This window comes from Taurulus bubalis (assembly GCF_910589615.1).
Source record: "Taurulus bubalis genome assembly, chromosome: 8".
Taxonomy (NCBI): domain Eukaryota; kingdom Metazoa; phylum Chordata; class Actinopteri; order Perciformes; family Cottidae; genus Taurulus; species Taurulus bubalis.
Window position 1 is genome coordinate 9,272,345 of NC_136596.1, and position 16,417 is coordinate 9,288,761.

Genomic DNA, 16,417 nt, shown 5'->3' on the forward strand with positions numbered 1-16,417 from the left:
TATGTATGCTACAATGTGACATTTTGTAACTTTTTTGGTTGTTGGTGTGCCGCGGGATTCTTTTATTGTAGAAAATGTGCCGTGGCTCAAAAAAGGTTGAAAAACACTGATATAGTGCTTCTCCAATGTGGCTTTACTTATTAAAAAACGTAATTCCAAATGTTTTTTATTTTAATTAACTAACAGTACAGATTACTTGAATCGTTCATGGCTCGGGTGCTTGGGAAAGGACAGTCCTCATGTCGCCCTCTTGTGGTTTCATCCATTCATACCTTTTGCGGTTACAGTTATACATGCATATCCACGGGTAGGATACCACCAAGTTAAGTTAATGTTTATAAAACGCTAAGCAGTATTAAGTACCGATAGTAAACTTCTACTTTTCTAGAAGTGGCTGCGCGTTCCCATCGCCCAAGGGCAAACCCTCGGTTGTCGGGTTACAAAACACCCAGATGAACATCTGCGCTCTGTGTCAAAGGATGCCTCAATTTCAGATGCTATTTCTTCCGATAACATTGAACGCAACACGTAACGCCCGGACCGCCTTGGTCACGCGGTCAATGACGTCGGCAGAAGCGTTATTGAAATTGATGTGCACACACATGTAATAATTTCCGCCTCCCTGTGAGAGTTTCATTCTCACTGCCACACTGAGCGGACCGAACCAAGCGGAAGCGGCACGGTCATCTTCTGAGAGCTGAACAATTAAAACCTTTGGACGACTTCGTTTTAGGACCCAGGTGCCTCTGGGGAAGATATCGGTAGCTACCTATGCTAGCATAGCTGGTGAACTTTACCCATCGCAGCAGAGTGAGTGACGTCGACTTTATCTAACGCCAGCGAGCTAACAGGAGAACTTGTTGCCAAATACTTGGACGGGTTTGAACTCTACTCGAGTACGATTTCTGTGTTGCTAACTGTCAAAAGAGTTGCTACCGGCTGATCGTTCGAGGTCATTCTGTTGTGTCCATCGAGCCAGCTGTTACCGGGGAAGCTAGCGCGAGTCATGAAGAGCCTTCCGTATTTCTCCCGGGGAGAGGTCATCCGAGGCTTCGGGAGAGGAAGCAAGGAACTAGGAATCCCGACTGGTGAGTCGATTGTCTGCCATTAATCTGTGAGTTTTTGCGTAACGTTACATGGTTAACTTTGGCGTCAAGGATGGTGCCCGAAATGTCCGCCAGGCTCTCCATACATGACTATATCGATGCCTGTTGATCATTCATCCGCGTTACTGAGACGTGTACGGACTCGCCCTGATTAAAGATAACACGAGCACCTGTTTTTTTTTGTTTGACAAAATGTTGAACTTGATAGATGACATATCTGTTAATCACCGAAACGACACCGTTTTTCAGAATTGTGTACTGACGTCACATTTGAATAAAAGTGAAGTGAGTTTATCTTGATTCAGCCCCAGAAAACAGCTGTTTATAGGTGTCTCACTAAATATGGGTTCAGACTATTTTGATAAATCTGCCATAGGTAATAATATTGAGAAACGGTGGACATTTACGTAATTGAGGCACAAAATCCAAAACTATTTTCCAGAAAACTGTCAAACTATATGGTAAATTGGCAAACCACTCTGTTTGCAATCCTGTGTGGGACTATAACACATTTCATGAAGATCCCTTTTAAACTCCAACAGGTTGCTTGACTGATCTCTCAACAGGGATACAGACATTCATGAAATTTAAAACAGTGAAGACATCGCCAAAAGTACCCAGTGTGTTACCCACAATGAATTTCTAAAGATGTGGACACGTGTTTTTTTTTTTTTTTTTGTGGATTCCTTTCTAGCCTCCAGCAGTTACAATGTTTCTCTATTTAGAGTTCTCTGGTTTAGAAAAATGTTTTATCATTGAGCAAGACACTAACTCTCAGGAGGAGCGGTTCCCTTTCAAATCCTTTTCTCTTCTTCTTTTCCCTCTCCAGCCAACTTTCCTGACTCTGTGGTGGACAATCTTCCAGCAGATATCGGCACAGGGATCTACTATGGCTGGGCCTGTGTCGGTAATGGTGACGTTTACAAGATGGTGATGAGCATTGGCTGGAACCCTTACTACAAAAACACGAAGAAGTCCATGGTTGGTACAAGAAAAGCAGCATTCACTGCAAACTGCTTGGTGTTTTAATCAGAAAGGAAGTGCACATAAGATGTTTAATAGTATTTTACAATCCAGTTAAAGGCAATGGCTGTATGGTCACAAGGCCATGATCACATAGGAATTATATTTCCCACAGTTAAAATATAAATAAAGACATTTCTTTTACAAGTATTTCTTTCTTTTTTTATATAGGTCTTACAACATGGTCGTACACACTCCATACTCTTTATTTTTTTCCATTTATACTGAAACTCCCTTACTTTGTTAATTCTATTTGCCTTCAATTACATTCTGAAGAAGTATGTTGACCATTACATTTGTTATTATTTTTATCTTTATTCTAGGAGACTCACGTGATTCACACATTCAAAGAGGACTTTTATGGGGAGATTCTCAGTGTTGTCTTGGTGGGCTACATCCGTCCAGAGAGAACCTACAACTCACTTGGTAAGACACCCCTCCCTTCCTCCCTCTCCATGGCCATAACAAAATACAGCATTTCCAAAGCACAATACGAATGTTGACATTTCTCTCTCGCTCCTATATTTGGTCATTCCCCCTTCCTCTCCACTTGTTGGGAAGTTGTTCTTCTCTTGATCCACTTGTTGTTCTTCTCTTCACACCTGATGTCTTTTCGGCATGTTTTTAACTCTCGCTCTTTTCTGTTCCCAACAGAAGCACTCATTGCAGCCATAAACAATGATATTGAGGAGGCCAAGATGACGCTGGAGCTCCCAGAGCATCTCAAACTGAAAGACGATAATTTCTTCACCAGCGCTCTCAGCCCGTCGTCAGCGCTGCCCCCCACCAGCGCATCCACATCGCAGACTATCCTGAATGGTCACTGACAGCCGGCTGTTACTGTCGCACTTTGTTCACACATCCACACGCACCAGAAAAACGGAGGTGTCTTTCCACACACAGGTGTATGCGTTCATTAAAAGGAACAGCCTCATTCTGAGATCTCTTAGCTTTAATTATGGCTGCACATGGACATAATCTAAAACAACTGATTATTATTTTTTTGCGTTTTTCTTTTACTTCCTTTATATGGCTCAACTGTTTAACTTCCTGTATTGCTTTGTTTCAGACAGCCAATCACTTAATAGATGCTCATTTGTGTATATATTGACAGCAGATTGCCTCTGTATATAACGGAAGACACAAATGGTCCATAAACTAAACTCTGAACACTCTAGGCTAGGCTGGAAAAAAAGATACTTATGTGACATTCTTTTTCTGTGTCAGAGAGAGTCTGGGCATTATCTGTAACAAAAACACTGGTCACACTGTTAGATGAATATGCAACAATGTAGCTAAATGCAAGGCATGTGTGACGACGAGGAATTTAAATTATTAATGTAAATTTAACGGTGTTAAAGTGTTCTGGCTTTTGTCGTCTCATTTTTCTCAAGAAAATGTCTTTCCCTTCTCGTGAGACACGAGCGCTCTACTGTTTATCACTGCCCTGAAATGGATGACCCGCTTACGTTGTACTAGAGATTGAGAGGGCGTTTGATGCATATGCAGAAATAATAATCTTATAGGAATTATTAACCATTACAAAATGGTTATTTATTGAAATTTTTTTTTTTTAAGGATAGGATATTTTTTAACGTATTTTCCCTCTGGGTTCGAGTGGTACTTTTGAGACCGACTCTCTTTCCATTATCAGCAGATAGAAAATTATAGATGAGTCAAGGAATGCATGCTGGATAAGCGAGCATGTTGGTTACGTTGGGTCATTTCTTTCTCTGAAGCTTGTCTGATGCTCAGACCAACAGTCCACTAGTGTCTTTGCGTTTGTTACACATAGTAAAACATTAATGTGATGAAGGGGCAGAGCTCCTGTTCCCTGCGCTGATCTTTTGCAAAGGCAGCAGTCTTTGAAGTGTGTGTGTGTGTGTGTGTGTGTGTGTATATATATATATATATATATATATATATATATATATATATTGAAAGGAGGTTCGTGCAGAGTAACCTACCATCCATTTGCATAATATTCTTTATCTTTATTCATTAGCTTCCTTTTACGTTCATGGGGGCTTTCAAAAGAAAATGTCAAAACATGATAGTGCTTTACAGGTTTTTTTTAGGTCTCTGTCTTTGTGTGTGCCTGCCCTGCACCACTAGGTTTTACAAAGAAAATGACACTAAACACACGTATGTTAAATTATTGTTAATAAAATACATCTGAGTCTAGCTATGTGATTTGGTCTATTTTAAATTAAAGTGTTATTTAGGCAGAAATAAATATGACTGCAGTCATGAAACAGCTATATTCATCTCCAAATAAGTTTTCCAGGTACCTTTCTATTCTGTCTGGTAGTTTTGTTTTTGAAAGTTTCCTTTTTTAGCAGTTTGGTTTGTAACTTACAGGAAAATGAATGAAAGAATCAATACAGGAAGCAGTACATCACTGTATTCATGTTCACTGCTGTAAAAAGCTTTTATTTCATGCTGAATGCTACAATATCCATTATATTCATCCTCTAAAGCACTTAATGTACAAAATAAAATTGAATGTAACTTTGAATTGTGATGTCTCGCTTCTTCAAACCTGTCGGCGCTTTTAAGAGAGACGTTTTCATAACACCAACACGTATGATTCCACTGCATTGCTGCAGTATAGGGTTGAATGTTTTCCAGGCTCATTTATTTGTTTATTCGTCCAGTGTTTTTGGCTGGCTGCTACAAAGTCTAGAATGAGATAAGACACTGGAGTCAACCTGCTCTGCTGGGGATTCAGTGTAAAGGTAATTTTCAAAAGATAACTTTCTGTTGAATTGATAAGTGAGCCTGATGATGTAAGTGCTTAAGCAACTTAGTAATTAGAACAACTTGGAACCTTTCTTTCTTTAATAAATTAAGATTAATCTCTAAAGGGTCTTCCTTTTCAATTTGTGTGAGAATACTAAATTACATAGAAAACAATAGCAGGGATGTTATAATAGCCCCTTGTGACCGAGGAGGAACCAGCTAAATTATGAATGCACTCGCCTTGGTCACCATAGATTAATGATTCAAAAGTAGTTTAGTCTCATTCAACTGTCATGTAACACAATCACACACAGAAGCCAATGCCAACATGTTACTAAGTTCAACAATTACAGGGAACAGCTCCCCGAAATCACTTCAACTCAGCTCTGCATCAGCAGGTACATTTACAACACAAATGTTCGTCAAAAGTGCACACTCCAACTTTATTATGAAACAATGATTCACAGCAAATTCCAACTCAACCAAGTACAGAGACCGATCTTAATTATTTACTCTTCTCCGGTGGGTGACATACAAAGCTCTTATTGTTCTGGTGAGAAAGCAATAAAAGGCAAATGCTTAATTGGAGACCTAAAAGAACAATTTACTACTAATTTAACTTGTTTTGAGTATTATTCAGGACACATGCACACATGCCAGCATTTCACTGTGGCTTAAACAAAATATCGTTCTCTGTGTAAACTAATCCAAACACTAAGTACCCCACAAGGTACAGATTTGACTTCAGTGTAAAGTTTGCTTTGAATATTTTGGTGACTCCTGCAGTGCGATACAAAGTCCAGTTTACAATTTAAACACAGAAAGTACTGACAGTAATGTTACAGCGGATTAATTTGAGCTTCATTCCAGATGATGCAGAAACAGAGAAAATAAATTACGTTAATATTCTATCCGAATGTGACGTTAACTGGGTTATAAATGTCGTCTTTAATGTGTCACTGTGTTAAAAAATCAAAAGATCAAAATTAAACTCTGCAAATTTCAACTAACATGAATGTATACTTTTGAAAGCTTGTTTTTTTTTCTCATATCAATATCAAAGGACAATGACTACCATATAATGCTATGCTTTTTCTTCAAGTTATATTTGTTCTCGACAATAAAATGTATTCTAGAAAATGTAAACAAACACATGAACATGAATATGATTCTCAGGACATACACAACTTCCCCAGAGGTTTGTGGCTCAAAAAGAAATCAACTGTTCATCCCAATCAAAGGAATAGGTTGCATAATCCAACAGTAAACATAAATGATTGATGTTGAGGCTAAATCACTAGTAAGTCTACATCCAATTTGACCCAGCAGTCATATTTTGTCAGACGTTTCAGACAATGGTCACAATGACTTCATGACATATTAACGTATTGATTAGTAACTGGCTGGTATGACTAAAATGTCTTTGAAATAATTTAAAAACATTGCTGCAAAATTGTCTCCCTTCTTCACCAAAGGCTACCCCGCCTGCTGATTCTGCCAACATGATCTGAAGAGATCCAACTCTTCAAAAAGGAATTAAATGGACATTACATGTCTGAGGAATGGTGACCAACAACTTTCACAACACGTTTAGACTCAAATGATACGTCAGGCAGAGCTACTTGTCTCCAGTCAGGGCTTTCTTTTCAACTGTATGAGTAGCTCTCGTCATCGTACTCCAGCTCAATCTCGTCCTCATCCAAGAGTCCGTACTTGAACTTCCGATACACTGTCCCATCTTGTCCCATGTACACAATATCTTCGTCATCATCATCATCATCACCTTCCTCATCATTCTCACATTCAACGATTCGGTCGCTGTACTCCCCGAATGAAGAGGTGGTGGGTTGTGAGGTGCCCAGTTTCTCATAGCCTCCCACCTTGGCTTTAGGTGCAATGGCAAGTGATTTAGATCGAGCATTGAGGAAGAGGAAGACCCCACTGCCCACAGAGAGGATGAGCAGAACACAAGCGAGGACAAAGAGTTTGGCGGTGTTGCCTTGAGGCTCCAGGTCTTCAGCATCTTTCATCACAAAGTTGACACCAAGGATGCACTCCTCTGAGAAGAAGGATATAGAGCATGCCATTAGGTTACTTCAAATAAGAAATGTAATCTGTGCACTGGGTTTGTCTGGCATGAGTGTCTTTTACAAGACTTTTGTTTTCGTTGAATGCTGTCTTGTCTTTTATGACCAGAGGCCATGAAAGCTTGAGGCATCTTTTGTAAAAGCAGCATATTTCCATCGTTTACAAGGAATGGGAGATGAAACTCATGCAGATGCAGTGGGAAGGCTATCAATTAGATCAATTACACAGAGTGGCAACCATTGCAAATGATATACCCTGCAGGAGTGTGACTGATGACTCCCACACAAGTAAAACACTATTTTCCAGGAGAAAGTATCAACACAGCCTGTATCTATGTGGGTTTTACTGAAAGACTGTTCCAGTTTACCTCGTGAGGCCTTGCAGTCACAGCACTCCCTGGGTATTAGTTCATCATCACGGCGTGTCTCATTTCCACAGCAGGACAAGCACCGGCCATCAGATAGGATCTCGAGTGCGGGGCACACTGTGCAGCTCGACTTGCTGGGACCTCGGCAGTCAATGCAAGACGGGTCACATGCCTTGCAGTTTGGCTCATCACTTTTGGACTCAGAGCCCTAAAACAGCAGAATAATTTGTCACACTGCAAACTGAATGTCACACATTTTATCTCCAACTACTGCTCCAGGAATTAAAGAGCAGCATTGATAAAACTGCAGCTATATGTCAAATATATTATACATTTTTCACGGGAGCAATGTGAGTTTGATTATAGACAAAAGCACTATTTGTAAAGTCAGCTACACACACGCTTTCTCACCTGTGAAGCAGCATAGAAGCCTACGAGACATTGGGATACACAGATGCCTCCCATAAACGTGTAGCCTTCATAACAGGACAGACAGGCCAGAGCGCCCTTATCTGGAAGGAGATATTGTCATCACATGGCTGAGTTTGGAATTTATAGATTAAAATATTATCAATAGGTGCAGCAGAAGTTTGCCATAGCTTGGTGGGAGGGGGTTGGGTGGTGGCTATGCAAATAGTAGTCTACGGGTCTCGAAAACTGTGACATTATTCATGCTCAATTAAAGGAAATCTCTCCAAAACACAGTCCCCCACAAAAAACAACAACAACACATGTCAGAAATAAGCCATGGCAGGCTTCCTTTACCACTGCAGGTTTTGCAGGTGGGGTGGCACTTGTGGCAGGTCTTGGAGTGGCTGCGTTGGTAGAAGGTTGGAGGGCAGCTCAGCAGGCACTGTCCCCACTGCCTCAGGTAGACGTAGTCCTCCCGACAGCTCAGACAGTTTCTGTTACCACGACCCCAACACTGGCTACAAGAGGGGTCACATTGCTCACAAACCATGGTGGTTGTGTTGCCAAAGTGACTAACAAGGAGAGAGGATATCAGTTTAGTTTGTGATGTTCTTTGATGAAAAAGAAGATGCCATGTTGTGTGTCTGTGTGTTCTTAGAACCTCTCTGAACAGGTTTCGACGCAGCTGCTTCCCTGCTTGAAGAATCCCGATTTACAGTTGACACACTGCAAACTGTGACGACCAACACATGACTTACAGCTGAAGTGACAGCGTTCACACACACGCTCGTCTTTGTCCTCTGCATAGTAGCCCACAGAACACTCCTGCACACATGTGTTGTCTAATGGACACAGAGTTACAAATTAAAAAAAATGAGAAGTTGACATAAAAAGCATACCATTTACTATTGATAGAGCTTACTCAGTAGGAAGTGTGGCTCGTTGCAGCTGAGGCAGTGGTCTTTGCCTGGTCCAGAACAGCGATGACAGAGTTTGTGACACTGTTGGCACTGCCCATCATGGTCCATGTATGAGCTCAAAGAGCACTGAATGAACCACACACAGTGTCCGCTGGCATCTTTACGCCTGTGGGTATCGCAGCTGAGGCACGATGAGGGCTGATGGCCTGAGCAGGTCAGACATGACCTGTCACAATCTAGGAAAATGAAAAGCAATGAGACACAGGCAACGAACAAATCCTGTAATGATGGAGTAGAGCTGAATTAGATTTGTGCATGATTAATATAAACTTCCACCTTCCCTACCTCTGCATTCATTGGTAGTCGCGTCATAGTAAGTGCTGTTGGGACACTTAGCCAGACACTCTCCATTGTAACGGACAGCTTTCGGGTTACGACACACATCACAGTCATCAAAGCTCGGCCCGTCACAAGAGGCACAATCAGCATGGCAATGCACACACTCCTGTGGCTTCTCGCTGGCAAAAGAGCCATCAGGACAGTCATCCACACACTTGCCCTCATGGAGGAAGTAGTACTGAGCACACTCTGGGGGAGAGAAAAACGTTTTAATCTCTTCGTCCCCTCAGGCAGCTATTCCTCATACTGGCTTGTTCTTCTTATCCACTTTTTACTTCTATAACAAGCAGTCATGAATAAAACACTTGTTTGTGTTTAACAACAACGCGAACACTACTGATAGATAAATAAACTAGATATTTCGGAAAAACATTGTCATGTTAATATAGGTACTACTACTAAAGATACTCTGACCCTGACAAATGTTGGTTTTATCTTTCCCTAACTCTTCAACGTCTTCTCTCTAATGTCTCCTGTATTCCTCCATCCTTCTTCTCATCTGATTTTCCTCTGTCAATCTTACATGTTAGCTTCATGGCAGAACTATTTGTAGTCTAGTGAGCAGAGAACAGTCTCGCCTTCCTCTTCATCTTCCTTCTTCTCTATTCAACACTAAAATGAGTCACCTTTCAAAAACGCCTCTCCTCAATCCTCCTCTCCACATCTTCCATTTCTCTACTCTCCACTGCAACACCCAGCATACTTACTCTTACACAGTCCATCTTGATTGCACTCTCCACAGTGAGCTGGACAGCGACGGCATTCTCTCTCGGTCGCGTAATGGTCCATTGGACAGTGAGACCTGCAGGAGTGGTCCAGCAGTAAATATTGCTTCTCACAGCTCAGACAGTGAGAGGAATTTCCCTGGCAGGATGCACACTCTGGGACACACGGCTGGCATACACCACCTTGAGGAACCCCTCTGGGAAGGAGAGAATAAGGTATCATTAATATAATATATTATGATGGTGTGTGTTTGTGTGCAAGTCAAGAAATGGTAAAACAGAAGAAGCACCTCTGACAATCCACCACACACACTCCATTGTGGAGGTTAAGCCCACTGCAACAGCGCTGGCACTGCTGGGCATCCTGACACGTGACACAGCCTTTCGAGCAGTCTTCACACCGGCTGGACATCTGGTTGGCAAAAGTACCAGATGGACAACGGGTCAAGCAGGTCTGATGGGCAGTCAAAAACCGACCTGGAGGCAGAAAGACAAATCACAGCACTGACTAATAGAAAACAAATGGGCACAAAGATCGACAGTGGTCTAAAGCTTATTTAGATTTAAGGTAGATTCTAAATCATCTTGTCTTCCATTGACAACTAACGAAAAAACATATACTTTGATGGCAAGTTTGCCTAAAACATCAAAGAAAAGCCCACTCAACATTGTGTAGTTTCAGGTGCTCAGCCTAATGTAGCACAGAAGCAGCAAATGCTTACTAGAATAGCAGCTGTTGCAGTCCTCCTTCCCCGCAGCAGAGCAAGTCTTACAGGTGGAGTGGCACAGCTCACATTCGCCCTGACCTGACAGACAGCAAAAGGCAACCAAGACAAAATATTGAAGGACATGAATGCCATGGAAGAGAAGAGGAAATGCAAAAGACTAAAGCATGTGTTGGTGAGTTCCTAATGAAAGATATAAAATACAAATCTCTCTGCATGCTTCACCATTTGGGTTTCATGTTCAAGTGAGGAAAGTTGTAGAGACAAGGTAATGTTAACAACATATAATACTTTTCCATACTGTTTCTGAAGTGTGTCTCGGCGCAGGAAGCAAGCTGTCTGCCCTCTGAACACTCCCCGCTCTTCAGCTTGAATCCGTCCTCACAGGAGTCACAGTCATCATATTGTGGCCCTCCACAGGTACGACAGGTGCGGTGACAAGGCTCACATTCCCGGCTCTCCTCATCCACAAAGAAACCTTCCTGACAGTGATCCACACACTTGTCATCTGGAAACACAAATCACATTTTTACTTCCTTTACATACAATTAAACTGTTCCTTTAATCATGATTTGTCATCTGACACTTTTTCCAACTTGGATGATTGTGATCATAGACGCACACTTTAATGTGTACAGCTCTTTAAAAAAAATATTTAAACCGAATGCCGAAATGTCTCCAGTTGATATTCACACCGCAACCCAAAGTTTTAAATGGTTCAAATGTTCACCAAAGACATAGAATCCCTCTTCACACCAGTAGCACTGGGACTGGTCGCAGATTACACATTGTTGGTCTTCACACGGAGCGCACACCATGGTGTCGATCACACTGTGGGTCCGATCTGGACAGGACTGGTGACAGTCTGTGCCTAACCTGATAGATAGACAGAAAGACAGATGGTATCAATATGAGGACACACGACTATAAGGGTGCAATTCAATGAAACTCAACCGAAGATACTTACTGGTAGTAACCATCTTCACATTTGAGACAAACAGTTCCCTGCTCCTGATCACCTGGATCCTCTGTGATGAAAAGCAGAAATTAAACAAATCCCGACCAGATCAGACATATTGAGATTTCTGGACTTGGTGACATAGCTCCGTTTGCAATCTCAAGGGAAGACAAAGCATGTTTGCATATTTGATCAGCCTTGTTGTCAGTTATTGCAGCTTCTGTTCAATGTAAATATGGTGTAGCACTATCCTTTTTGCACTGACAAAAACCTATCTCACCATACTGAAAACATAAATTAAATATATAGATAATATTACTGTGGTGGTAAGTGTTCGTGAAAAAAAAACACCTGATCTCTACTGCCGGCGCAGTCATTTTGTTCTAAATCCAGTTTCCTTTAACACCAGCAGGAGGCACTCTGACCACACACAATAAACGTGTTCAGCCGCTGTAGAATTGAGTGGCACTCACAGATCAATTTTCAACTGAATGGGACTCATGTAAAACTGGCAAACAAATGTAACCCAGAAGTCCTCACAAATGTAAAAGTTAAAAGACTTTCGACAGGCATTACAGTTCATTTATAACGTTGTTTCTTCAAGAAGTCAGAAGTCACATGCTGCTGCCCTGTTGTGCTTTGTAGCAAGTGATGTCTGTGTAGAGACATTGAATGTGTACTTTTGCTAAATGACACAAAAACAAGCATAATGTGAGTGACAGGTTATGGAAAAAACTTGCATATTTGCTGTTAGTGCGTGTTTTATTATTGGAGACCGGGGAAATTATGCAGAGGATATTAATATGTAATTCAGGTGTGTGAGAGAGGCTGTTTTTGTACACAAAAAGGAGAAAGTAAATTTTTCCTCCAAACTAATTCTCTCCTGCTGTCAATCAAAAGCATCCAACCATCTGCAACTGAGGATAAGTTAATAAACCTCGTCATCCCTTTGTCCAATGATGTCAAAATATCTCCAAGGACAGAAGGAGCAAGAAGGAAGGAGGAGAAGGAAAGGATCAGACAGGAAGCAGAGAGACAGAGAGTAAAAGATATCGGAGGGAGAGAAAGAGATGGAATTATTTATTTCTTTAAAAACCCTTCTGCAGACTTTCCCCAGGGACATTCATCCTTTCCAGAAAAGCCTCCATCGACCCCCACGCCCCATTCCTCTCACTCTTCCTTCCAGCACCCACAACTCAACACTGCACTGGTTTGCACTTCAATGTGGTCGACAAGCCACTACCTGTGAAACCTATTACTCATACAGAGAGAGACTGGGACAAAGGAAAGGTGGGAGGGACAGAGGAGCTGGAAATCATGCCTTCAGGCTGTGTCTATGTGAAGAGAGAAAATAGCTCCTGCATAAATATTAACTGTGAAAGCCAGGGGAGGGGAGATTTCAACAGAATTTAAACTGGCATATACATCCCAAGTATGCACTTGTGGAATGTGCAAGCACACACACACACACACACACACACACACACACACACACACACACACACACACACACACACACACACAGTCTACATGTACTCACAAGCTGCATATTACATTTACACGCACAAACAATCACACAGCAAAGTGATTAGTACTCAGTCTCAGGTGAGGATGGGTGAACTCAGTTTTACCATCATCTCAAATTATTACTGCAGTTTGTGAAAGTGACGTGTTTATTAAGAAGTGTTTGAAAAGTGAATTGCTGGTTAAGAAAAACAGAACACATGTATACTGATGCAAACCCTTCATATATGAGCTGTACATATCACAACAGCAAGGATTGGAGGTGAGTTGAGCTTTGGGTGCCAAGAGCCTAGAAGTAGAATACTTCTTGCCTGAAGCCAGTATGACCAGTAAAGGTCAATCGTAGTTGATTTTGAAACGTAGTAAACAAATCATGGTGCAATGCACAGTATGTTTGAACCACCTTCTCTTGAACACTGATGGTCAAAAAAGATGTCTAGCAACCCTCGTCAATGAAATGAAAAAATGGAGCAAAGTGAAGGAATGAAAGAAGTAAGATCCAGAAGTAAAATATGAATGTGTCAGCAGCAATGCTCCCTAACAGAGGAAGTCATGGAGCCATATGCCGAGAAGGGCTAAGATAACGAGGGCTTTTTATCCCTGGTATAAAGACAACTGGAGATTTTGCCAGGCTGAGAGAGCTTTTATCATCGGGCTAAGTTATACAGAGCCTTGCAAAGTCAAGTCAATTTTATTGATAGCCCAATATCCCAAATTTGCCTTACGGGCCTTTACAATCTGTGCAGCCCATAACATCCACTGAAATTGGACCCTTGCTCGGATAAGGAAAATAAAACTTGGATTTAAAACATGACTGATCTAATTATATTATATTATCTTATATTATGTTCACCCAAAATTGAACCAAACCCCGAACCTTAAGTGCAACTGTTTGGCCTCAGTTTGCATGAACATGCCTGAAAAGATAATAACATTTGGGCTTGAACTTCATTTTAATACAAAATATGGCATGTCTTAAATCAATTTAATCCAAGATTTAATTTAAGATTTACCAAGTAGCCCCAAAAAAAAGTAGAGGCCATCCAAACATGTCTAACTGTAAATGTCTAAAACATATCAAAAGCTAAATAAGGACAAAGTGTAAGCATGCACACACACATATATTAATTGCCAGACACTACACGTTCTGTTTCATCTTCGCTTTTGCCCGTAGCATCGCGTCACACAGGGCCAATCATCTCAAATATCTAATCTTCTGACTGACTTGTTTAGCTGGCAGAATTGTGATTACTAAGAGCGGATGGGAGGGATGGGTGCTGTGGTGGGGGTGCGAGTGAAGAAAGATATTCCACCCAGAATGCATAATGACATAATAACACCCGTCTCCACCTCAGACTAGTTCAGCGCAAACAACAACCTTCTATGGTATGTCGATAACCATTTCTAGGAGAAGAAATACTGTCGTCTTTATGTGGCTTGTACTGACATGGTGAGGTGTAAGAGCACAGCAAAGAGGTGTATACAGATTTCATACTGTATGGTTTACTCTGTATGTTTTCACTTTTCACTGGGCTAAGAAGAAAACAAATCAGTCAAAACACCATTCAGAAAAAGAGCCTATAGCGTGTTGTTTTGAGGTATACAAAAGTATGCTGATTTCTTATATGAACGAACATTATGGAGGGTACCGGAATTGGAAATACAAATAATTACCGTAGGCATTTAGCCTGGAGCTATTTTAACTCTTAGATGATGTCTGCCTCTGATGTAAATTAGATTTCAGGTAGTGTTCCATGTGGAGAAGACAAACATCATCAGTCTTGCAAAAAGTGAAACAATATCAGATCTTCTGCGCCTGTGGCATCTTCTACTGGTGTCTGATAATGAAGGAAATCTACAGCTGGTTAAGATAGTGTCTTTGGTTTGTCCAAAAGACTTTCCTAATGGATTGAGGCTTATTGGAAGATATAAAATGTGTCTGCAGTGAATTTTTTTTAAAATTTGAGCAGTACAAGTTTTCTCATCTACAGCCACTTTGACTACAAGATATTGTGGTGTGCCTTATAGCTGCAGTGTATAACTGCTGCTGAAGCTATAGTGCACTTCATTGTATTTATATTTCTATGCTTTGATCAATGTAGGTGAAAGAGGTAAGAAGAGAGAAAGTGAGGAGTGAGAGAAGATGTGGTGTACTTACTGCGTTCACATTGCTTGCAGCCCTCGTCACAGGGGACACAGTCCTCGTTCTCTGCATTTGCAGCCTCACCTGATAAAAAAAAAAAAAAAAAGGTATAAAAATACACACAGTAACACAAGACGATGTTGAAATAACACGTCGTGAAAAGTATTGAGTTGGTGTTAATTGCTCAATACTGGATGTTGTTTAAAATAAGGTTTTCATAATTGCGAAAAAATAAGCTGTATTTTAAGTTTTTCAAGCCGACACGTTTCTTTGTTTGTCACAACAAATGACTTGCAGCTGTTTTAAGTGGGGCGCAGTATATCTTACAGACACTTCAGTCAAATTACTACCGTCTTATAAACAGCCATTGTAATGTTAACTGTCATCAATCAATAAGATGATGCCAGTTTATTTGTGCTTGTGTTATTTTAGAATTACACACTTTGCCATCTTTTACATTTTAGCTTCATTTTGTAATGTGTATATGTTCAGCTCTTTTATCTTTGGCACATCAATCAATGTGGTGTCATTGCTCTACTGTGATACCAACAAAGGACGAGACTGCCAAACTAAAAGCTATAGATGTGTTTCACCTACTCTGTGTTTCACCAGAGTTCAGCGGCCTGTGCGGCCTGTTTAGACATGCCTGCTATATGATAAGAACTTCGTCTCATCCTCCCTCTCACATATTATATCCTCACTTACAAACTTTCATCATTACCCTTCACCTATGCCTCCCATTCAAGTTGTAACTCCCCACCTCCACTTCTTTTCCTTATCTAAAATTTCTCAAAAAGCATCTCAGTCAAAGCATATCAGCTCGTTCTCAATCCTCCTTTGGTTGGCATTTACATTTAAGTTTCACAATCTCCCTGAGGACATTAAATAAATTCAGCAAATGTTCTTTAGTTGAACAGGAAGTAGAAGCAAGAACACATTTTGAGCCTTTTTATTGGTTTCTTTAAGAAAACTGAGGTCACTGTGTTACATGTTCCCTGAGATGATGTTTGCCACATTCAGCCAAGCCCCGTGACAGTGGTGCTGAGCAACCGCTATTATAACATTTTAACCATAGGTATTGCTTGTGATACATCATTACTCAAAGTAGTGGGCTTTATCATAGTGACTTTAGTAAAGAAGCATGTCTTATGAGGCTCTACCAGCATCTTTCACCTGCACTGCACTCCAACGGGACGCACTGGCCATTTCTAAGCTTGTGTCCTGGGCTGCAGTGGAGGCAGTGATCTGCTGACGGACAGAGGATGCAGTCTGCAGGACAGGATTCA

General features: G+C 41.0%; 1 protein-coding gene across 1 annotated transcript; it reads left to right on the forward strand.

The window, feature by feature from the left end:
• Positions 1-993: 993 nt before the first annotated feature.
• Positions 994-4,641, forward strand: rfk (riboflavin kinase). The gene is made up of 4 exons (XM_079221714.1): positions 994-1,088; positions 1,936-2,087; positions 2,453-2,555; positions 2,784-4,641. Exons 1-4 carry the CDS (start codon positions 1,007-1,009, stop codon positions 2,954-2,956), a joined length of 510 nt encoding a protein of 169 aa, XP_079077840.1. The 5' UTR covers positions 994-1,006; the 3' UTR covers positions 2,957-4,641.
• The last annotated feature ends 11,776 nt before the right edge of the window (positions 4,642-16,417 follow it).